Raw genomic sequence first — 22,630 nt, 5'->3', positions numbered from 1 at the left:
TTATAATTGCAGAAATCCAACTTGGGACTACAGCTTGCTAAACCTTGTGTAGAAAATATTGAAAATATTGATAGTTTGGTAATGCCAAATTTGGCATAGCACTATAAATTAGTTCTTCCCATGTACTTCAGCTTTAACTTTGTCAAAAACAGATGTAAACTAGGCCAGTGCCAGGATAAACTTGGGCAAGGCATTTTGTTGAGTAGTTTATCGGATGTAAAGCTTTTATATATGGAAAACATGGTCATTCATATAGAATGATAAAGGGGAGAAAAATAAGTTGGAAGCTGACAATGGTTGACAGATTTACTCTACAAAAGTAACACACAGAAAATACTGGAGGAATTCAGCAGGTTAAGCTGCATCTATGGAAGCAAATAAACAATTGACGTTTCATGCCAAGACCCTTCTTCAGGGCTGGAAAGTAAGGGGGAAGATGGCAGAATAAAAAGGTGAGAGGAGGGGATGGAAGATAGCTAGAAGGTGATAGGTACAGCCAAGTGGGTAGGAAAGATAAAGGGTTGGAGAGGAAGGAATCTGATGGGAGAGGAGAGGATTCAGAGTAGGTGACAGGCAGGTGAGAAGAGGTAAGAGGACAAAGTGGGGAATAGAAGGGAGTGCAGGATTTTTTTAATCAGAAGGAGAAACCAATATTTATGCTATCAGGGTGGAGTCTATCCAGATGGAATATAAGGTGTTGCTCCTTCACTCTGAGGGTAGCCTCATCTTGGCAGTCTACTTGAAGCAATTGTCTTCATGATATTTCAAGCAGGTTTACTTTGGCAAAACAATGTAGGAGCCATAGTAACACGTGCGTTGAGTTGTATTGTAAGAACAAAATTGTCTACTACTCCTTAATAGTTTGTCTTCCCACTCAAATTTCATTCTTTTTAATTCACAATCTAGCTCTCTTTACCTGATACAACCTGCATTGAAGTTGTCCTGCTTTAAGTGAGCTGCACACACAGTGGCAATTTGCAATATTGTTGGGTAGATGCTAGGTTGTAACAGTATTAGAACAGCCTGGCTGAAACACTACTAGTTCTGGAACACACCTGATTTGTTAGCTGCTCCCAAAGCCTTTGCTGTATCCAGTGGAGTAAATTGAATTAGCTGAAGACTGACTTTCTTTTTAGCTTTTTTATTCAATATGAATATGAGCCAGAAGTTGGAAAATGGGAGTCGCTCTTTGATGTCAGGTGCAGGATGTATACTTCTTCAATTTGAACGTAGCAGGAATAGTACAACTGAGTTGCATTTAAATGTCACCAACTGAGGTTGGTCTGGTGTCAAAGTAGGCCAGATTATGTAAAGCTTGGGATATTTTCTTCCCTGAAAGATATTTGGGAACCAGATGTTTTTACTTCATCTTTGTTGTTGTTTCTCCAAATCTCAGATGATTAACTAAACTTAAATTGCGCAGTTGCCATGGCAGATTTTGAACGCAAGTCCTTGGATAGATAGTTTAGGCCTGTGGATTACTAGTCCAGTAATTTAACCACTGCACCATCAACATGCTTTTTAAAATTTTGTTTTAAATGGTAACCCAGGGATGGGAATTTGATGCTGATTTTCTCTGAAGCGCTTTTTTTTTTTGCTAATGGTTTTACTTTGGCAATGGATATACTCAGGCCTTCTATTCTCTAGAACTGCTGACTCAATCTGTTTCAGGACAACAGGTGCAAACACGTTTGTCAATGATGGTGTTAGGAAGTTCTTTCATTGTTGCTTACATATTGAGGTTCCAAGTGTGCAAGAATTGGTATTCTGGTCAGTTGTTTCCTTAGGAAAACACAAAACCATAGAGTTGTTTCCAGAGTACAGAAAAGAAAACTGGTATTTTCAGCAGTGTCATCACAAATTTAATAAATATTTTATATGTACTTATATAAATCATTATATAAAAATAACTATTTAAATAATTCTCTTGTGTTACTATATAATTTCTGATATGTGTTGCAGCTCGAGCTCCAGCTCAATCTCGACCTCCTTTGCTCAGGACAGAAATGACTCCAAAGTTTGAAAAAACTACACTTACACCAGATGTCAAGAATAATTCAGTGACTCCCAAAGTGTCCAAAGGTAAACCAAAGCCATCTGTGATGCCTTTTATTAAGTGAAATGTGACTCCACTAGATACGTAGCAAGTCAAGTCCATTGATGTATTTCTTAGTGTAATTGATGACTGGATGATATGCAGATCGCTAATATATATGGTGGTGTGCAAGCTTACACTTATTTAAGGTCAAATGATAGACAGTGCAGCAGAACATTGCGCAATAATTGGAGTAGACTACTAGTGTTCATTTTACCAGGGGAAAAAATGATGAAATTGTGTAAAATAACCCTTAAAGCACTGATAAAATACTAAAAATACTGTTCCATTTAGACAACATTCAAGGTATCATTTTGTGTTATAGGAAATATCATGATTTTTGCCTGTGATAAACAGTCCATTTTTCTACATCAATAGAAACAACAGAAGTACTTAATTCAGTCCCAATAAAACAGTGAAAATCCTGCAAGTGAATGCAAAATTTAACTAATAGGCAGTTTGTTTTAATATTCAACTATTTTCATGATAAAACCTTCTCTTGATTATTCTTTTTCACTCTTCCAACCTCCTTGCCTGAAAATGATAGCCAATAGCTGAGTGTAATTCTCCATAGCAAGACACACCAGACCCTCCCAGTGTTCACTGTTGGTATATAATATGAAATAGTATATATTAACACACTATTCTTAAGCAAAAGGGCGAATGCAGAAGGTGAACTTATGCTCACCATTACTTTGATTCAGGTCAGCTGACATCAGTTTACAAAGCACCACATGAAGATTTATTCTGGATATTTCACTGACTAAATGAAGTTATCGAGAATTATTCCCGTGCCCCATTATTAATCCTTTGGGTCAGGATGCCTGGTGGAATTCCAAATGGAACATACTGTTAACCTTCTGTTTTCATCAATGGTGTTTTTAAATGCTTTTCTATTCAAAACGATACTGGAAATCAAAAGTATGGTAATCCAGATAATTTGGTCAATTAAAAGGATGTTTTATTGACCACAATTACAGTTTGCAATAAAAATATAAATGTTAAGATGCAAAGTTAACCACACAGTTTGTTTCAAACTACGGCTTGCTAGGATAAACTTTTCCAGTGCATTATATGCCACACGTTTGTAAACTTTTGTCCTTTTTATATTCACCCTCAACTCTAGTTTGACATTATCTTAGATGAATAACAAGATCATATTTTTACATGTGCACCCAATATTTTGTAAATCATTAATTCATTATCAGCTTGCAGGAGATGTACATCAGTTGAGGTAAATTTTGCACATGTTGACGTTGTTTTACTAGACAAGTTGATAAAGTTTTGAAAGTTTTTTTTACACTGGTCTCTCAGGTTTAAGCTCGATCATGCATACTCAATTCAGGATTGCGGAGTATTATCCTATCTACAGTATCTGTGCAAATATACCTGACATTGAAGTTTTGATTGCAGTGCACAATTAGAAATTGTAAATGCAAATATTACAGGTTTGCCAGATGCTTCAACAGAATTTAAAATATAACCTAAGTTTGTATTTCCAATTTAAGTATAGTAATATGAGATTTCAGGTCTTTATTATATATAAAAAATATTAGTCTGCACTTGGCTGTGGCTGAATTGCAGCTGTTTTCAATGGGTTTCAGATGTGGCGTTGGCTGCTGTCCTGGTGCCTGTATTAGTCATGGTGCTCACTGCTTTTATAATGGTCCTTGTATGTGGCTGGCATTGGAGAAACAGGTGAGCATGTGGATCGCCGAAACACTGCAATCACATAAATAATGTTTATATAATTTAGGAAAAAAACAAAGAGCCTTGTTAAAGCTATTGGAATATTTTTCCTTTGGCCCTGTTAATTAAGTAGCAAAGATTTTTTGTCAGTAAATTGCTTGTTTGTATGTTTTAAGAAACACTGAAATTTTCTTATTGTTTTTGAGGAATGCATGTAATAAAATTATGGAAAAATTGATTGTAACTTTGATAGATAATTTCTATGCCGTCACAATTTTTTATGTGGACTCTGCTCACATCTAGCTGTACAACTGGTTATTGCTGGGTAACATGAGTTTTTAATTTCCTGTCTGATGCAGTATGTATATGTATGAAGTTTTATTCACAACTGGCCATCTAGTAAGAAGTTTTTTTTCCCCATTACAGAAAGAAACCTGTTGAAGGACCATACAGTCTGCCTTATTGGGATCGAGCAGGTAGGTATTGACTTCTCATCATAGTGAGCCTGTAGGGAAACTAGCTTTTTTCCAAAGTAATGATGATCTCTCACTGATGTATTACTCCAATTTGGCTGTTGAGTTCTGCAGTGGGAGCTTCAGTGAACTTTCTGATTGGCAGTTGCTAAGGTACAAAACAATTCCATTGCTGTTGTAGTAAAAATATCTTCAGACCATATTTGTAAATGTGTAGTGTTTCCCATCATTTCCTAAATGAAACTCATGTGGACTCTATGGTTACTTTTTGAAAATCTTAAGAAAAACTTAAGAGGTACAGGGACAAGAACCGCACTGTAGGCATCAACTATATTAGGAAGTACCAACCAGGTGGCACAAAAAAATTGTAAACTAGGAATTACAGACTGAAAGACACAAAGCTGGTGTTTTGAAATGGGCCTCAAAGGGAAAAAGAAGTAATTAAGTATTCAATAAAACACTAGATACTATTTTTACTAAATATATTTAAGTTTTGAGTTACTGGTTGTCAAGAGTTCTTTTTGAATGCAAACACCCATTTAACTGTCTTTATTCTATACAATCCATTATTTTACTGGAAGTAATGTATCTAAATTTTGTTCTGGTGCAGTAGAGTTCAAAGTTTTAAGATTCCTATCATAGGGATTTTAAAAAGAACATACATGATGGGGCTACAGATGAAAGAGTTTACGATTCAGGTCAGTAACAAAACAAGTTAGGGGCACAGTAATGCAATCCATAATGTAACATTGTGAAGCACAAAGGTGTAACTCCATTAAACAAAACTGGCTTTAAGTATAATAGATGTGAGGGGAAGCTGACATGATTAAAGAATTCTGTTGGTTTAACATGAGAGGGCCATGTTGGTAGCAGGTGATGGCATAGTTCTCTATTGGTGACTCTTACACACACAACTACAGAGGTGTACAGGAACATCTTTGTTGTGAACAAAAATTCAAAAAATAAACAAATAGAAAATTTTGAGCAACCCAGGCCTTTTTACAACTTGGAATGAAAGATGGGATTCTGTTAACATTTTTATTCACAGCATTTTTTCACAAATTTTTATGATCTGGAACTACAATAGTATAAATACAAACCATTAATCTGATTTTACAGTAAGGAGACTTGGATACGTACTAGAAGAGAAATAATTGATGACACTGATTAATGTGTAGGGGAGTGAGATTAACTTGATAAATCTCCACTGGGACTGACATAGGCAAAATTTGTGGAAGATGCTCCTTCCATTAACTACTGCCCATTATGCCTTCTGGCACTTAGGACAGCAATGAAGGTCCTCTATCTTGGGCAGTGTCAGTAGCTTCCTCTCGGTTTTCATCGCACTCAGACGCAGAAGGATTCTTCATTGCTGTTTCTGTAACAATTTTGTTTCACCACTCAGGGTTGTTAGCCCTGAGCTGAACCCCCGAACCTGGAGGACCAGCTGAACACTCTTAGTCTGGCCTCTACCCTTTGACCTCTTTGGCAAGGGTGCCCCTACCAAGAGTCACAGCATAAAGCTGTGACTCCAGCCATCATAACTCTCTGGGTCATTGCTCCAAACCACAAGTTGTGGTTCTCTTGGAGGTCCTTTCGTTAAAATCATCCTAAAATTCTAAAGTAGATGAGACAGAGGCAGTTTAAATAAATAGCAAATCCAAATAGGAAATTGCTCTAAGCAAATGTATGGTGCAACAAATTTGCTAAGTTACTGGTTTAGACAGAAAATGATCTTTGGCTCAGAGTTGATCTACCTGCACCATCATGGCTACTTGTTGCAAAGTGCATCTCTCCTTATAACTACCAAAGTAGATGATATTTGGAGAGCAAAATAAATCCGTTTCACTCAGTATGTCACAATGTTACTCACCTGGAATTATGGTACAGGCTGGTGGAAGGGAATGAAGCAGTTTTTGCCTGCAAAGAACGCTGAGTTTGACGACGCTTCAGTGCGCTACACCAGCAGTGAGATGAACCGGCTGAGAGCCCGAAATGGCAGTACAGTGATCCAGACAGAATCTGCAGGTATTCCAGAAGGGTAAACGGTTACTAAAGGCCTAATGCCATGAAGCTACTCACCATAGCATAAACTTAATGGTATCTAAGCTTATGGTCTCAAATGCAGAATGAAGTGATGTACAGGAAAATTGCTGCAGTTTTCAATCACCTTGCCTATCAGAATATATTGCTGAGAATCTGGCACCTCTCTCCTGTGGGCTGCATTTGCTTGTTGGAAAGAGATGAAATGCTTTTTGCCTTGTCTTTGTTTTCATTTTTTGCTTTAACTTTCAAATCTTTTCCTTCTGGAAGGTGTTTTCTGATGGTCGAGTACTGATCCACAGATATGAATTATTCATCCAGGGTCTTGCAGCAATAGTCCACAACAATCATACTTACTATAAGAGACCCATAGCTAACTTTTGTACTTCCTAACTCAGGGGTTTTGAACCCTCGTTTCCTTTGCTGCTTTACCTTTCTTACATGGGAATAAAGTACAGAAAATTCTTGATGCAGAATATTTTATATTAATCATAGACTCATACAGCATGGAAACAAGACACTTGGCCCAACTTGTCCACACTGAGCAGTGGACATCCTTATGAACCCCATCTCCCAGGATTATGCCCACAACCCTCTGTGCGTAAGCAATTGAAGCAATTAAATGTAGTCAGTAACCCATCTTCACTTAGACTGTATTACAGGTACTCGCCACTGTGTGAAGAAGTTTCCTCCTCATGTGCCTTCTAAACCTCTTCCCCTTACTCTAAATCTCTGTCATGTAGTTCTATCTAGCTCCTGCAGTCCACCCTATCTATACCTTTTGTACATTATATGCCTCAGTCATATTCCCTCGTAACTTCCTTTGCTTCATGGAGAAAAGATCTAGCTTCTCCATTCTCTCCTCATAACTGATCTACTCAACCCAGGCAATAAACTGGTGAATTTTCTCACCGTCATATCCCTCCTGTACGTTGGTGAATAGAATTGCACACAGTACTCCAGCTGAGGTCTGACCAAGGTTTTATAAAATTTCTGCATTCAGTGCTCAGATTAATGTATGCTTTCTTAGGCACTCTGTCCTAGCATTCCCACCTTCAAGGATCTATGTGCCTGTCTGTCTGTTCCTCAATACCCCCTCAAGACCTACCATTCGAGGTGCATGTTCTATCCTCATTGGTGCTTCCAAATGCATCATCTTGCAATCAGGAGAAAAAAAGCTCTCATTTTACAGCCCATTTCATCCAAACGTTGACATCACTTTGCAGCCTAAGGCTACTTTCCAGGCTTCAATCCACCAATCTTTATATCATTCATGAACATACTGATATTGCCTTTAGCATCCATATCCAAGTCATTCATCTATATTACAAACAAAGGTGCCAGCACCCATCGTTGAAGGACACGACTAATTGCATGCATCCAGTTGAAAGCATAGCCTTCTTTCATCATTCTGTGTCCCTATAGCTAAAACAATCTTGGATTCATTTTGCCAGCTGTGGATCGCTTGGGCTTTAACCTTCATCTAATGTATTTCCCTGATCTTTCCATCTCCTGACATCTCTTTCTAACCTTTGACACGAGATGGTCCTTGTGACAATTTCAACCTATTTCTACATCTACATTATTTGCATTCAGTTCCACCTCTCTTGAGGTGTTCACTCTGAATAGTAAGGCTGCTTGATTGACATATACAGTTGGGTGAATTCCTCCAGTTGAATATTGGGAAAATTGAAACCACTGTATCCCTAGCCACCAGTATCATCTCTCTCACTGGCTAAAATGGGAGAGTCTGTGTACAGTCTTGGTGCTATATTTCAATTTAGGAGTATAATTTCAAGCCACTACTTGCAATACTCCCAGAGTTGTAATGTGTTCTCCCTCTACCCCTGTGGTCACTTACCTGCTGAACCCTTTATTATCCCCAGACTTGGATGATCTCAATGTGCTCCTGATCAACTCATTCCACCTCTCTCAGACTGCTAGAAGTTAAGTGCAAAGTCATGTGAAACCTTGCTGCATGCCTTAACTCATCAAGTCCCAGTTATCTCTCAGATAATCAAATCATCAATTTAAAAAATCATATCTTTATTTTCCAATCCCTCTTCAATTTCATTCCATCTGATCTTAATGTCAGTTTCTCTTTGAATCCCATATATGTGTGTAGCTCAAATTGCAGTGTTTTGATCATTCCCAGATTTGTTTGTTCCATCTTTAACAACTGTGAACTTCGCTGATGACAAGCCCAAAGGTGTAGAAGTACGTCCCTCACTAAATTATCTCCCATTTTGTTGCCATCTTGAAAAGCTCCTAAAATTCTAGTTCAAGCATCTTGATTTTTTTTCTCCAATATTTCCTCAAGGTCAAATTTTTGTGTGATAACTAACCTACGAATACCTTAAAATACTTGGCTATGTATAATAGAAACAGTTGCAAGAAAAAGTTTGTGAACCCTTTGAAATTACCTGGTTTTCTATATTAATTACTCATAAAATATGGTCAGATCTTCATCTTGGTCACAGTAATAGACAAAAACAATCTGCCTAAATGAGTAGCACACAAACAATTGTACTTTACATGTCTTTATTGAACACATTGTTTAACTGTTCACAGTTCAGGCTGGAAAAGGTATGTGAACCCTTGTATTTAGTTACTGGTAGAACCTCCTTTAGCACCAATAACCTCCACCAAACATTTCCTGTAGCTGCTGATCAGACATGCACAACAAGAAGGAGGAATTTTAGACCATTCATCCATACAAAGCTGTTTCTGTTCATCAATGTTTCTAGGATACCTTGCATGAACAGCCCTCTTCAGATCATGCCACTGTATCTCAATTGGTTTAAGGTTTGGACTCTGACATGGCCATTCCAAAACACAAATTTTCTTCTTTTTAAACCGTTTTGTTGTTGATTTACTCTTGTGTTTTGGTTTGTCTTGTTGCATCATCCAACTTCTATTAAGCTTCAGGTGATAGACCATCACCCTGATATTCTCCTGTAAAATCTCTGGATACAATTTTGAATTCATTGTTCCCTCAACGATTACAAGCTGTCCAAGCACAGAGGCAGCATAGTAGCCCCAAACCATAATGCTCCTTCAACCGTGCTTCACAGTTGGGGTGAGGTTTTGGTATTGGTGTGTATTTCTGCCAAGAAGTTCAACGTTTGTCTCATTAGCCCATAGAACATTATCTCAGAAGCTCTATTCTGGGAACATTGTCCCACTCTTCAAGAAGGGAGGGAGGCAGAAGAAAGGAAATTATAGGCCAGTTAGTCTGACCTTAGTGGTTAGGGAGATGTTGGAATCGATTCTTAAGGATGTGGTTTTGAGGTACTTGGAGACAAATGATAAATTAGGCTGTAGTCTGGCTGGCTTTCTCAAGGGAACATCTTTCGTGACAAATTTGTTGGAATTCTTTGAAGAAAAAACAAGCAGGAAAGACAAAGGAGAATCTGTTGATGTTGTGTATTTGGATTTTCAGAAGGCCTTTGACAAGGTGCCACACATCAGCCTGCTTAATAAGCTGCAAACCTGTAATATTAAAGGAAAGAATCTGGTATGAATAAAGCAGTGGCTGATTGACCAGAGGCAAAGAGTGGGGGAGAAAAGGGAGCCATTTCTGGTTGGCTACCAGTGACTAATGGTGTTCCACAGGGTTCTGTGTTGGGACCAATTCTTTTTACATTATATGTCAATGATTTGGATGATGGAATTAATGGCTTCGTTACAAAGTTTGCAGACGGATTCAAAAATAGGTGGAGGGGCAAGTAACTTTGAGGAAATAGAGAGGCTACGGAAGGACAGACCATAGAAACCATAGAAACTACAGCACAGAAACAGGCCCTTTGGCCCTTCTTGGCTGTGCCGAACCATTTTCTGCCTAGTCCCACTGACTTGCACATGGACCATATCCCTCCATACACCTCCCATCCATGTATCTGTCCAATTTATTCTTAAATGTTAAAAAAGAACCCGCATTTACCACCTCGTCTGGCAGCTCATTCCATACTCCCACCACTCTCTGTGTGAAGAAGCCCCCCCTAATGTTCCCTTTAAACTTTTCCCCCCTCACCCTTAACCCATGTCCTCTGGTTTTTTTCTTCCCTTGTGGAAAAAGCCTGCTTGCATTCACTCTATCTATACCCATCATAATTTTATATACCTCTATCAAATCTCCCCTCATTCTTCTACGCTCCAGGGAATAAAGTCCTAACCTATTCAACCTTTCTCTGTAACTGAGTTTCTCAAGTCCCGGCAACATCCTTGTAAACCTTCTCTGCACTCTTTCAACCTTATTTATATCCTTCCTGTAATTTGGTGACCAAAACTGAACACAATACTCCAGATTCAGCCTCACCAATGCCTTATACAACCTCATCATAACATTCCAGCTCTTATACTCAATACTTCGATTAATAAAGGCCAATGTACCAAAAGCTCTCTTTACGACCCTATCTACCTGTGATGACACTTTTAGGGAATTTTGTATCTGTATTCCCAGATCCCTCTGTTCCACTGCACTCCTCAGTGCCTTACCATTAACCCTGTATGTTCTACGTTGGTTTGTCCTTCCAACGTGCAATACCTCATACTTGTCAGTATTAAACTCCATCTGCCATTTTTCAGCCCATTTTTCCAGCTGGTCCAAGTCCCTCTGCAGGCTCTGAAAACCTTCCTCACTGTCTACTACACCTTCAATCTTTGTATCATCAGCAAACTTGCTGATCCAATTTACCACATTATCATCCAGATCATTGATATAGATGACAAACAATGGACCCAGCACTGATCCCTGTGGCACACCACTAGTCACAGGCCTCCACTCAGAGAAGCAATTCTCTACCACCACTCTCTGGCTTCTTCCATTGAGCCAAAGTCTAATCCAATTTACCACTTCTCCATGTATACCTAGCGACTGAATTTTCCTAACTAACCTCGCATGCAGGACCTTGTCAAAGGCCTTACTGAAGTCCATGTAGACAATATCCACTGCCTTCCCTTCATCCACTTTCCTGGGAACCTCCTCGAAAAACTCCCAACAGATTGGTCAAACATGACCTACCACACACAAAGCGATGTTGACTCTCCCCAATAAGCCCCTGTCTATCCAAATGCTTGTAGATTCTGTCTCTTAGTACTCCCTCCAATAATTTATCTACTACTGACGTTAAACTCACCGGCCTATAATTTCCCAGATTACTTTTCGATATTTTTTAAACAATGGAACAACATGAGCCACTCTCCAATCCTCCGGCACTTCACCCGTAGACAGCGACATTTTAAATATTTCTGCCAGGGCCCCCGCAATTTCAACACTAGTCTCCTTCAAGGTCCAAGGGAACACTCTGTCAGGTCCCGGGGATTTATCCACTTTAATTTTCCTCAAGACAGCAAGCACCTCCTCCTTTTCCATCTGTACAGTTTCCATGCTCTCACTACTTGATTCCCTCAATTCCATAGATTTCATGCCAGCTTCCTTAGTAAATACAGACGCAAAAAACCTGTTTAAGATCTCCCCCATTTCCTTTGGTTCCGCACAAAGCCAACCACTCTGATCTTCAAGAGGACCAATTTTATCCCTTACAATCCTTTTGCTCTTAATATACTTGTAAAAGCTCTTTGGATTATCCTTCACTTTGACTGCCAAGGCAACCTCATGTCTTCTTTTAGCCCTCCTGATTTCTTTCTTAAGTATTTTCTTGCACTTCTTATACTCCTCAAGCACCTGATTTACCCCCTGTTTCCTATATATTTCATACAACTCCCTCTTGTTCTTTATCAGAGTTGCAATATCCCTTGAGAACCAAGGTTCCTTATTCCTATTCAATTTGCCTTTAATCCTGACAGGAACATACAAACTCTGCACTCTCAAAATTTCCCCTTTGAAGGCTTCCCACCTACCAATCACATCTTTGCCGGAGAACAACCTGTCCCAATCCACGCTTTTTAGATCCTTTCTCATTTCTTCAAATTTGGCCGCCTTCCAGTTCAGAACCTCAACCCTAGGACCAGATCTATCCTTGTCCATGATCAAATTGAAACTAATGGTGTTATGATCACTGGAACCAAAGTGCTCCCCTACACAGACTTCTGTCACTTGCCCTAATTCGTTTCCTAACAGGAGATCCAATATTGCATTCCCTCTAGTTGGTCCCTCTATATATTGATTTAGAAAACTTTCCTGAACACATTTTACAAACTCTAAACCATCTAGACCCCTAACAGTATTGGAGTCCCAATCAATGTATGGAAAATTAAAATCCCCTGCCACCACAACTTTATGTTTCCTGCAGTTGCCTGCTATCTTTCTGCAGATTTGCTCTTCCAAGTCTCGTTGACTATTGGGTGGTCTGTAATACAATCCCACTAATGTGGCCATACCTTTCCTGTTTCTCAGCTCCACCCATAAGGACTCAGTAGACAAGCCCTCTAATCTGTCCTACCTGAGCACTGCTGTAATTTTTTCCCTAACAAGCAATGCTACTCCGCCACCTTTCATTCCTCTGCCTCGATCACATCTGAAACATCGGAACCCTGGAATATTAAGCTGCCAGTCCTGCCCCTCCTGTAGCCAAGTTTCACTAATTGCTACAACATCATAATTCCACGTCAATCCACGCCCTCAACTCATCCGCCTTCCCCGCAATACTCCTAGCATTAAAATATATACACCTCAGAAGATTTTTACCACCACTCACAAGCTTTCTATCAGTGAATTTGCTTAAACTTTCAACATCATTTATTTTCACCCCAGCCACACTGTCAGCTCTGGCACTCTGGTTCCCATCCCCCTGCAAATCTAGTTTAAAGCCTCCCCAATAGCACTAACAAACCTCCCTGAAAGGATATTGGTCCCCCTGTGGTTCAAGTGTAACCTGCCTCTCTTGTACAGGTCCCACCTGCCCCAGAAGAGGTCCCAATGATCCTGAAATATGAAACCCTGCCCCTTACACCAGTTCCTCAGCCACTTGTTCCTCCTCCAGAGCATCCTATTCCTACCCTCACTGGCACCTAGCACAGGTAGCAATCCTGAGATTACCACCCTCGAGGTCCTGCTGTTCAACTTCCTACCAAGCTCTCTATACTCACTCTCCAGGACCTCCTCACTCTTCCTTGCTATGTCATTGGTAGCAATGTGCACCACGACATCTGGCTGATCACCCTCCCACTTCAGAATGTCATGCAATCGATCAGAGACATCCTTGACCCTGGCACCTGGGAGGCAACAAACCATCCCGGGTTCTCTGTCATGACCACAGAACCTTCTATCTGCACCTCTAACTATCGAGTCCCCTATCACTACCGCTCTCCTCTTTCTCCCCCCTCCCTTCTGCACTGCAGAGCCAGTCTCAGTGCCAGAGATCCGGCTACTGCAGCTAGTCCCAGGTAAGTCATCCCCCCCAACAGTATCCAATGCGGTATACTTATTGCTGAGGACTGACAGATTAGGAGAGTGGGCAAAGACTGAATGGAATAGATTGATGGAATACAGTGTTGGGAAGTGTATGGTCATGCACCTTGTTAGAAGAAATGAAAGGGTTGACTATTTTCTAAATGGAGAGAAAATACAAAGATCTGAGGTGCCAGGCCTTTGTGTAGGATTCCCTAAGGTTAATTTGCAGGTTGAGTCTGTGGTGAGGAAGGCAAATGTGATGTCAGCATTCATCTCAAGAGGACTAGAATATAAAAGCAAGGGGACTTTTTAAAGCACTGGTGAGGCCTCACTTGGAGTATTGTGAGCAGTTTTAGGCCCTTTATCTTAGAAAGGATGAGCTGAACTAGAGAGGGTTCAAAGGAGGTTCACGAAAATAATTCCAAAATTAAATGTCTTGTCATATGAAGAGAGTAGAATGGCTCTGGGCCTGTATTCACTGGAATTCAGAATAATGAGGGGTAACCTAAGTGAAACCTATCAGATAGTGAAAGGCCTTGATAGGGTGGGTGTGGAGAGGATTTTTCCTATGTTGAGAGTGTCTGAGATCCAAGGACACGACCTCAGAATAGAGAGGCATCCTTTTATAACAGAGATGAGGAGGAATTTCTTTCACCAGAGAGTAGTGAATCTGGAATTCACACTATGGAGGCCAAGTCTTTATGTATCTTTAAGGCAGATGTTGATAAGTTCTTGATTGGTCAGAGCATGAAGGGATATGGGCAGAAGGCGGGAGATTGGGCTGAGAGGAAAAAATAGATCAACCGTGACAAAATGGTGGAGCAGACTTGATGGGCCTAATTCTGCTCCTATATCTTATGGTGTTACGGTCTAAGCATTGTGGAACATCCAGTTGATCTTTTGCAAACTTGAGAGGTGCTGCAATTTTTTTTTGAGAACAGTGGTTTCCTCCATGGTGTCCTTCCATGAATACAGTTCTTGTTCAGTGTTTTTCTTATAGTGGACACATGAACAGAGACTTTAGCAAGTTCTGACTCATGTCTTTTCTTTTATAGGGCAGGAAACTTCAACAACCCACACTTCCAACCTCATCTTATTGATTGGAACACCTGACTCCAAATAGCTTTTGTAGAAGGCATTACCCGGAAGTTCACAAACTTTTTCGAACCTAGATTGTGATTGTTTAAATGGTGTACTCATTACTGACAAGTACAAATACAATTGTTTGTGGCTTATTAGTATAGACAGATTGTGTTTGTCTACTATTGTGACTTAGATGAACATCAGACCACCTTTTATGAGTAATTAATGCAGAAAATTAGGTAATTGCAAAGGGTTCACAAACTTTTCCTTGCATCTGTACATTTCTCCTCATCTAGCAATGTCCAAGATTTGTGGAAGAGGAATTTAGCTTGATATTATTCTCTTTCTCTCAAGCTTCATACACCTCAGCCTCATGGCATTGGGCCAAATACTTCTGCAAAATATTTTTCCGACTGTTTCTATCTCAATCAAATGATAACAAGTACATGTGACATTCTGTTGTTTAACAATAATTGAATTTCAAATGTGTATTAATTATTTGACAGTTTATTCATGTTAAAGTATCAGCTGTGGATAAAGGTCAAATTTGTAAAACTAAAATTAAAGAATGTAACCTGAAAGGTCCTCCCTGTATGTGCCAGAGAAACAAGATAAGTTCTCAATAGAATTAAAAATGTAAATTTACAGAACAAAGCTAATTTTAAGGCAGACATCTTTCCAAACACCACTAAATTAGTTTTGCTGGAATTGATGATCTACCCTTCTTTTCCCTTCCCAGAACACTTACTCTTGCTTTATATCATGGTGTTGGCCTTATCCAAATGCAGTGGATTCCAGTTACTTGGGGCACACCGGGATCAATGGCTCCTCCATTTAGCTGAAGTTTTATGAAAATAGTTTTTAAAAAAGTGTAAAAACAAATACCATTTAATTGGATATCAAATTATGTATTTCAATGAAGTTCAGAACAAATTAGAACACTACAACTACTACTCCCGAACTATCTATCGTTCCTAATAGTTACAGATGTAGGAATGCTATCAGATTGGAGGCTACCCAGATGAAGTTTAAGATGTTACTCCTTCAACCTAAGTGTGGCTTCATCTCAGTAGTATAGGAGGCCATGGACTGACGTGTCGGAATAGGAAGTAGAATTGAAATGGGTGGCCACTGGGAGATCTTGGCTATTTTTTGATTAAGTTTTGTTTTTTAAGAGTTGTCCCAAATATATGGTTGCTCCGGTTAACCAATGGCCCAATTAACCAGAATTCACTGTATCTTTAAATCCTAATTCTTTTAACAAGACATTTACTACAATGTTCCCCTTGTGGCTCCGCAAGCTCATAGAGTTCACAGCTCCAGTCCCCACAACCAGTTCTGGTAAATAATTTTGAGAGATCTTTATTGGGTATTTACTTCATGTCAATATTTATTCTCTAGTGGCTCCTACACAATGGTGTGGATCTGCAGTTTGAGGCTATTGCTGTCTTGCACTCTTAATTCTAAGTGAGATGCTAAACAGATTCAGCTGGAATAGAAATGGAGATTTATTTAACAGTAGTCTTGTTTCTTCCTTCATCTGGGAGATGACTGGTCTGATGCTACACTTGCTATTTGTCCATTTATACCACCAGGTGACAGGAAAAGGGATGAGAATAATAACCCCATTTGTCAAACAATTATTACTTGACAGAAGTGGTAAGGTCACTGATGTCTGTACATCATTCAGAGGCATAACAGTGCATTTTCATGTGCTTTTTTGCTTACAGAGTATGCCCAGCCACTTGTGGCAGGAGTTGCAGGAACATTACGGCAGAAGTCCACTTTCAAACCAGAGGAAGAGTCTGAAGTAGGATTCAGTGATCCCGATGGCGATGGTCACTATGATGCACCTGTGTCAGAGATTTACCATGCCTATGCAGAACCCTTGCCAGCTTCAAGCCCTGAATATGCCACTCCAATCATCATGGAAATTTCTGCACACCCAACAGGAACCTTGGGATCTGTGGCTCCCTCCACCTTCAAATCAGCAGTGAGCACAGTGCCGTCATTGGTGGGTAATGTAGGCCCCTCTTTACCCTGGACTGAGGGTCCTCCTTCAGGGCAGATGGGCTATGATACACCAAAAGGAAAGATACTCCCAGTGTCTGCAGAGGAACAAGTATACCAGGTACCAAATAATGTATCACAGATACCAACAACGTCACATGCTGAATGAACTTCAGAAAGGGAACATCACGCAGGGTGTACTTTCGTACAGAGGAGGAAGTGAGTTCAAATGACCATTCCCATGGTGAAAGAAATGATTGTCCAAAGCTGATGGGTAGACATGATGATTGCTGAGAGACTTTTCCCTATTACCTCTAATGGATGGAACATGGAGTCTTAACTGATTGCTATTCTATTGCATGTGCCTGGAATGTAGTTGATTCATACTGGCTTGGTATTTTACATCATCACATACCAAAGGGTTAGATAATGCAATGCACTAAAAGGTAGAAATGACTTTGATTCTGTCAGTCCATCAGGTTCAGTTTGCCTCGCTTCATACTGAAGACTATCCATTGTAGCTTTTCCATTTGAGAAACCCTTCTTAAATTGAGAGACATAGATGAATGTTAAATCTGAGGGACATTTCATATGTGCGAGGCTAATCGGTGTAACATCTCATATGTTTCAACTAAGATAAGTCCACCTCTAGTTTGACTTCCTTGAATCCATTGAACAACATTCATGGTCTAAGTTTGGTTAGAGTCCTAGAGCAATTTGGTATGGGTATAAGCTCCTACAGCCCAAGTTCAAGTTTTTTACATTCATGAATGTAGCCGAATGAAACAGTGTTTCTCTGGGGCCAAGATGCAAAACATAGCACACTGCATGTAACACATACAGTTACCATTTGAGGAAAAAAAAACACAAGGAGAAGACACAAAAATGAAAAGGATAATATTGCTCAAGTCCCTGAGTGGCATAATTGATTGTTGGCCTGGTCCAGCTTGCTCTTCCATCGAGTGAACACTGGAGGGCAACACCGATGGGAGAGTCCAGCCCCCAACCCAAGTACGGATCCCAGTCCACCCCACAGAGGATCTCCCACACCACCTTGGTGTCTCCTCTCATGGTCGGCTGCCACAGGCGTCTTCGTGGCATGAGCCTAATCCTTGCTCAACTGAGGCAACGCAGCTGCCCTTCCTTCAGTCTCGCCAAGGAACCAGTAAACTGTACTTGTAGTATTCTATGTTACCAATGTCCACAGGGTCTTGCGATCACAATAAAAACATGCAAGATAATCACTTGCATTGCACACCGTCCAGTGGTACGTGACAAGTCCATATGACAACACAACAATGGTACGCAATAAGTCCAGCTCCATTGCTATCGAGCAATTCACTGATGGAATAGTCCTGCAGAACTTGATGTTCTTAGTATCCAGCAGTGACTTATGATTGTAAAAAGGGCAAACACATTGAACAAATACACCTTTGATTGGACCCAGGGTGCCTGCTGAATCTGAGTATGCTGTCATCTTACTGGACCAATGAGTCTATGCCAGCTAGTCCCAGATTCCCTATAAGCCCTGTCCCTCCGTGTACCTATCCAGGTGCATCTTAAATCAGGATTCCCCAACCATTTTTTGCACCGCGGACCGATTTAATTTTGACAATATTCTTGCTGACCGGCCGACCTGGTGGGGCGGTGGGGGGGGGTGGTGGTAAGGGTGTTAATCACGATCGGAATATAGGTGATAAATCACTTGTGGCTAATACACTCAATTTCGTTTCTAAAAGGGTTTATCTAACGAATTTAATAATAAACACCCTGCATATTTTCCTCCCATGAATATAGTGTTAAGTCAATTATTAGTCACATGTAAGTCAATAACATCAAACATTTTAAGTAACGTTTGGATATTAAACACACAGCGCATACTTTCCTCATATGAACATATAAAACCATTGCAACACACCAATATCGCTGAATCAGTGGGAGCCCTGGGCTTGCTTCCCTGCAACAAGACGGTCCCATCGAGGGGTGATGGGAGACAGCGATACTCAAAGGGGGTTCCTTATGTCCAGTCTATTCTGCAATTTAGTTTTTGTTGCATTTACTGCAAAAAACCCTGCTTCGCAGAGATATGATGTTGGAAATGGAAGCAACATTTTCAGTGCTTTCCTGGCTATCTTAGGATATTCAGCCTTGACTTTGATCCAGAATGCTGGCAGAGATGTTATGTCAAACATACTTTTCAGCCCACCATCATTTGCAAACTCGAGGAGTTGATCTTCCCATGCTGACATGGATGATTCACCGGGGACATTCACAAATGGGTCACAGACCCATTCCTTTGCACGTCTTGGGTCATTTGTGGTTGGGAAGTAACGCTCGAATTCTGTCGACAGCAAAGTTAGGTGATCGCGCACCAGTTGTGAGAAGGACGGTGCAGCCTCAGTCTCTCCCAAAATCCCAGCTAATATTGGGAACATGTCAAATATGCCCCCGTCCACTCACTGTCCCCACAGTTCCAGTTTGGCTTTGAAACTTTATCTGCCAACTTGAAGACAGTTGTCATTCTCCCCTGAAGTGACAAATTGAGTTCATTGAGCAGGTTGAAGATGTCACACAGATAAGCCAGTTTTGCTATCCATTCTTCGTCACTGAAGTGTGCTGCCAGTGGTGACTTTTTTCCTGAAAGAAATCTCTGTAGCTGCTCTCTTAACTCAGAAACCCTGGCCAGGGCTCTCCCCCTTGATAGCCACCTGACTTCAGTGTGTAAGAAAAGGCGTTTATGCTCTGCATCCATTTCCTTGCAAAGCTGCTCAAACAGACGTGAGTTAAGGGCAAAAGCTTTTGCTTTGATGTGATAATTTCAACAACGTCGCTCAATACGCTGTTAAGATCAGCTGACATTTTTCGGCTAGCCAGCATTTCCCTGTGCATGACACAGTGTGTAGACTGGCATTGAGGAGCATCCTCTTTGACTCGGGTAGTGAAACCAGACAGCCGTCCAGTCATCAGATTTGCTGGTGAACACAGCAGGCCAGGCAGCATCTCTAGGAAGAGGTACAGTCGACGTTTTGGGCCGAGACCCTTCGTGATGAAGGGTCTCGGCCCGAAACGTCGACTGTACCTCTTCCTAGAGATGCTGCCTGGCCTGCTGCGTTCACCAGCAAATTTGATGTGCGTTGCTTGAATTTCCAGCATCTGCAGAATTCCTCGTGTGTGAGCCGTCCAGTCATAGCTGCAGCCCCGTCTGTGCATATTCCAACACAGAATGACCAGTCCAGTTTGCCTGACATGTAGTCATTCAAAGACTTGAATAGTTCTGCCCCAGTTGTGTTAGTTGGCAGTGGCAGTGCACACCACATATCCTCGTGCACATCATCTTGAAATATATATCACACACAAACCAGCAGTATTGCCTTGTTGTCGACATCGGTGGACTCGTTGACCTGGATAGCATACCATGGTGACTCGTTAAGCCATTCCAATACCTGTGCTTTGATGTCCTCCGCTATGCCATCGATTCTCCGTGAAACCGTGGTAGCTGAAAGAGAAACCTGTGCCATCTTGTTAGCTGCAGCTTCTCCCAACAGTTCCCGGCACATGTCCTTGGCAGCAGGCAGAATCAATTCTTCACCAACAGTGAAAGGTTTCTTAGCCTTAGCAATACGGCTGGCCGCTAAGTACAACGCTCTCAAAGCAGCAGCATTTGTGGAGCTGGTGGCTCTCAGCACTTGCTTCTGTCCCGCTCAAAAAACTCAACAGGTTTTTCTTTAAGTGCAGGGTGCTTAGACTCAAGGTTCCGAAGCAGTTTTGAGAGCTTCATTGCCTCATTAGACAGCTTGTCTCCACATATCACACACAGGAGGCTTGGAGCATGCGAGTCACCGGTCGCAATAAAGCCATATTTTATGTATGACTCATCGTATTTTCTGTTGAAGGAAGCTTTCTTTTTTTTTGCAGTTTCGGCCTCAGCTGTCTCTGCATTATCATCATCGTTAGGCCTTTTATGTCCCCTACCATCTCTTCCAAAGAAACTCTCAAGCAACATTTGTTTTTTACTCATCGAGTAGTTGTAGGTTATACCAACTGATGACCTCACGTGCGTTCAAGTTCAACAGTGGGCATGACAGGGAATGAGGAAAGGTGCAGCTGACTCATATCACCAAATCATATCGTTTCCTCGCAGCCCAGTAGCACATGCTTTGCGGCCCGGTACTGGTCCGCGGCCTGGTGGTTGGGGACCACTGTCTTAAATGATGCTGCTCTACCTGCCTCGGCTGCTTCTTCTTGCACCTGTTTTGTATACTCACTACATGAAAATGTTGCCACTCAAGTCCCTTGTAAATCTTTCCTCCCTCACCTGTTTTGGTCCCCCACTACCCTGGGTAAAAGGGTATCTACCTTATCTATGTCTCTCATCTTTAACTTTTCCATAAGGTTGCCCCTCATCCTTCTATATTCCAAGGAATAAAGACTTAGCCTGGCTAAATAACTCAGGCTCTCTTGTCTTTGCAACATCTTTCTAAATCTTTTCTGTACCCTTTCCATTTTAACTAAATATTTTCTATAACAGGGTGTGCAAAGCTGTACATAGTACTCTTAAGTGCGTCCTCACCAATGACATGTTTAACTGCAACATAATACTCCATTTCCTATACTCAATGCCCTGATTGAAGGTAAATGTCTTTTCACCACCCCGTCTACCTGTCATGCTGCTTTCAATTAACTATGAACTTGTACTCCTTAGTTCCTCTGTTCCACTAACATTTCCTGGTGTCCTAACATTTAAAGGTACAAGTCTTGCATTGATCCTGTGAAGAAACTGACACGGTGACATAATCCTTTGATAAGTGTATACGTGGTCATTTTGACATTTAATGTAAAGTGACCTCAAACTGCAGCAAATTTCTTCTCATCTGCATTCCATTGAAATTAAACCAAGAAACCCATTACATTGCAGTGCCTTCCTCTTAACGTCACATTTTCGATGCTATTTATTCGACAAGTTCATTTTAACTTTCTACTAGATCATAGGTGCAGCAGGTGACTGACTGTATTATCTTTGTCTACTTCCTAGGATATTTACAGAATAATTAGTACCAGCCTCTTCTCGCTGACAGTGTTTCTCTTTATTTACTGTAGGCAGAGCACTGCAACTATTTAAATTATTTCTCATTTCTTTTGCAACTCCTCACATTCCTGAAAAGACCAAGTGCCAAAAGATAATTATTTTACAGTTGAATTGATGCAGTTACACTGCTGCAAATGTTGTCTTAATAATTTACCCACAATAATGGTTGCTGGCATTGAAAATATGATCTTGTTGCCAACTAGTAGCATTGTGCCTTGAGAGAAAGATGGAGAGATTAGATTCATACAAGTTTCTTCCTGCACTCTTATTCAAGTAATCTGACAGCATTAACAATAATTAAAGGTTGTAATACTAAGCATGTGGTAAAAGATTGAAATAAAACAAAATAAATTACAAAAGAGCTTCATTCCTTTATGCCTCAGAATCTCGTGTATCCTTGGCAACTGAACACCAAGTATTGACCAGATTAGCCATAAACTTAAGACCAAAGCTTCAGACTAATAGCTCCTGGCACAAAGTCTTGCTCAAGGGCAGGACAAATTGGAGAAGAGTATACCTAATTTTTTGAAGAAAATTGTTAGTTAGTTGAGTCAGATTCTATCTTGGCAGGGTTATCGTAAGTAAAATCCACTGAGTTACGATTAATCATTTTGTTTATTCTCTCTCTATCTCTTCTCTCTATCTTTGTAATGAAAGTAAATGGTTAAACATGTCACCTATATTAAGAATTAGTAAGAAATAAAATTAAATCCAAAGGACATTGGATTACAAGTTGCTTCAGTTTCATATAATTATCTAACATCCAAGACAAGGAAACATGAAACAATATTGTTATT

At 40.5% G+C, this 22,630-nt stretch overlaps 1 protein-coding gene across 2 annotated transcripts in view; it reads left to right on the top strand.

Annotated features, from left to right (window-relative positions):
* The window catches only part of dcbld2 (discoidin, CUB and LCCL domain containing 2), a 115,164-nt gene extending 95,933 nt beyond the window's left edge, over window positions 1-19,231 (top strand). Inside the window, exons 11-15 of one of the 2 annotated variants that reach the window (XM_063050525.1) lie at window positions 1,963-2,082; window positions 3,700-3,793; window positions 4,211-4,260; window positions 6,148-6,285; window positions 16,468-19,231. In XM_063050525.1, coding sequence (XP_062906595.1) covers window positions 1,963-2,082; window positions 3,700-3,793; window positions 4,211-4,260; window positions 6,148-6,285; window positions 16,468-16,916 — 851 coding nt within the window. In that variant the 3' untranslated portion in view covers window positions 16,917-19,231. The remainder of the gene's footprint in view (window positions 1-1,962; window positions 2,083-3,699; window positions 3,794-4,210; window positions 4,261-6,147; window positions 6,286-16,467) is intronic. The other variant, XM_063050526.1, reaches the window with a different exon arrangement.
* The last annotated feature ends 3,399 nt before the right edge of the window (window positions 19,232-22,630 follow it).

The sequence above is a fragment of the Mobula hypostoma genome, chromosome 6 (assembly GCF_963921235.1).
Source record: "Mobula hypostoma chromosome 6, sMobHyp1.1, whole genome shotgun sequence".
Lineage (NCBI taxonomy): Eukaryota > Metazoa > Chordata > Chondrichthyes > Myliobatiformes > Myliobatidae > Mobula > Mobula hypostoma.
Note: the sequence above shows the minus strand (reverse complement) of the source record. Positions and strands in the feature narration are given on the sequence as shown.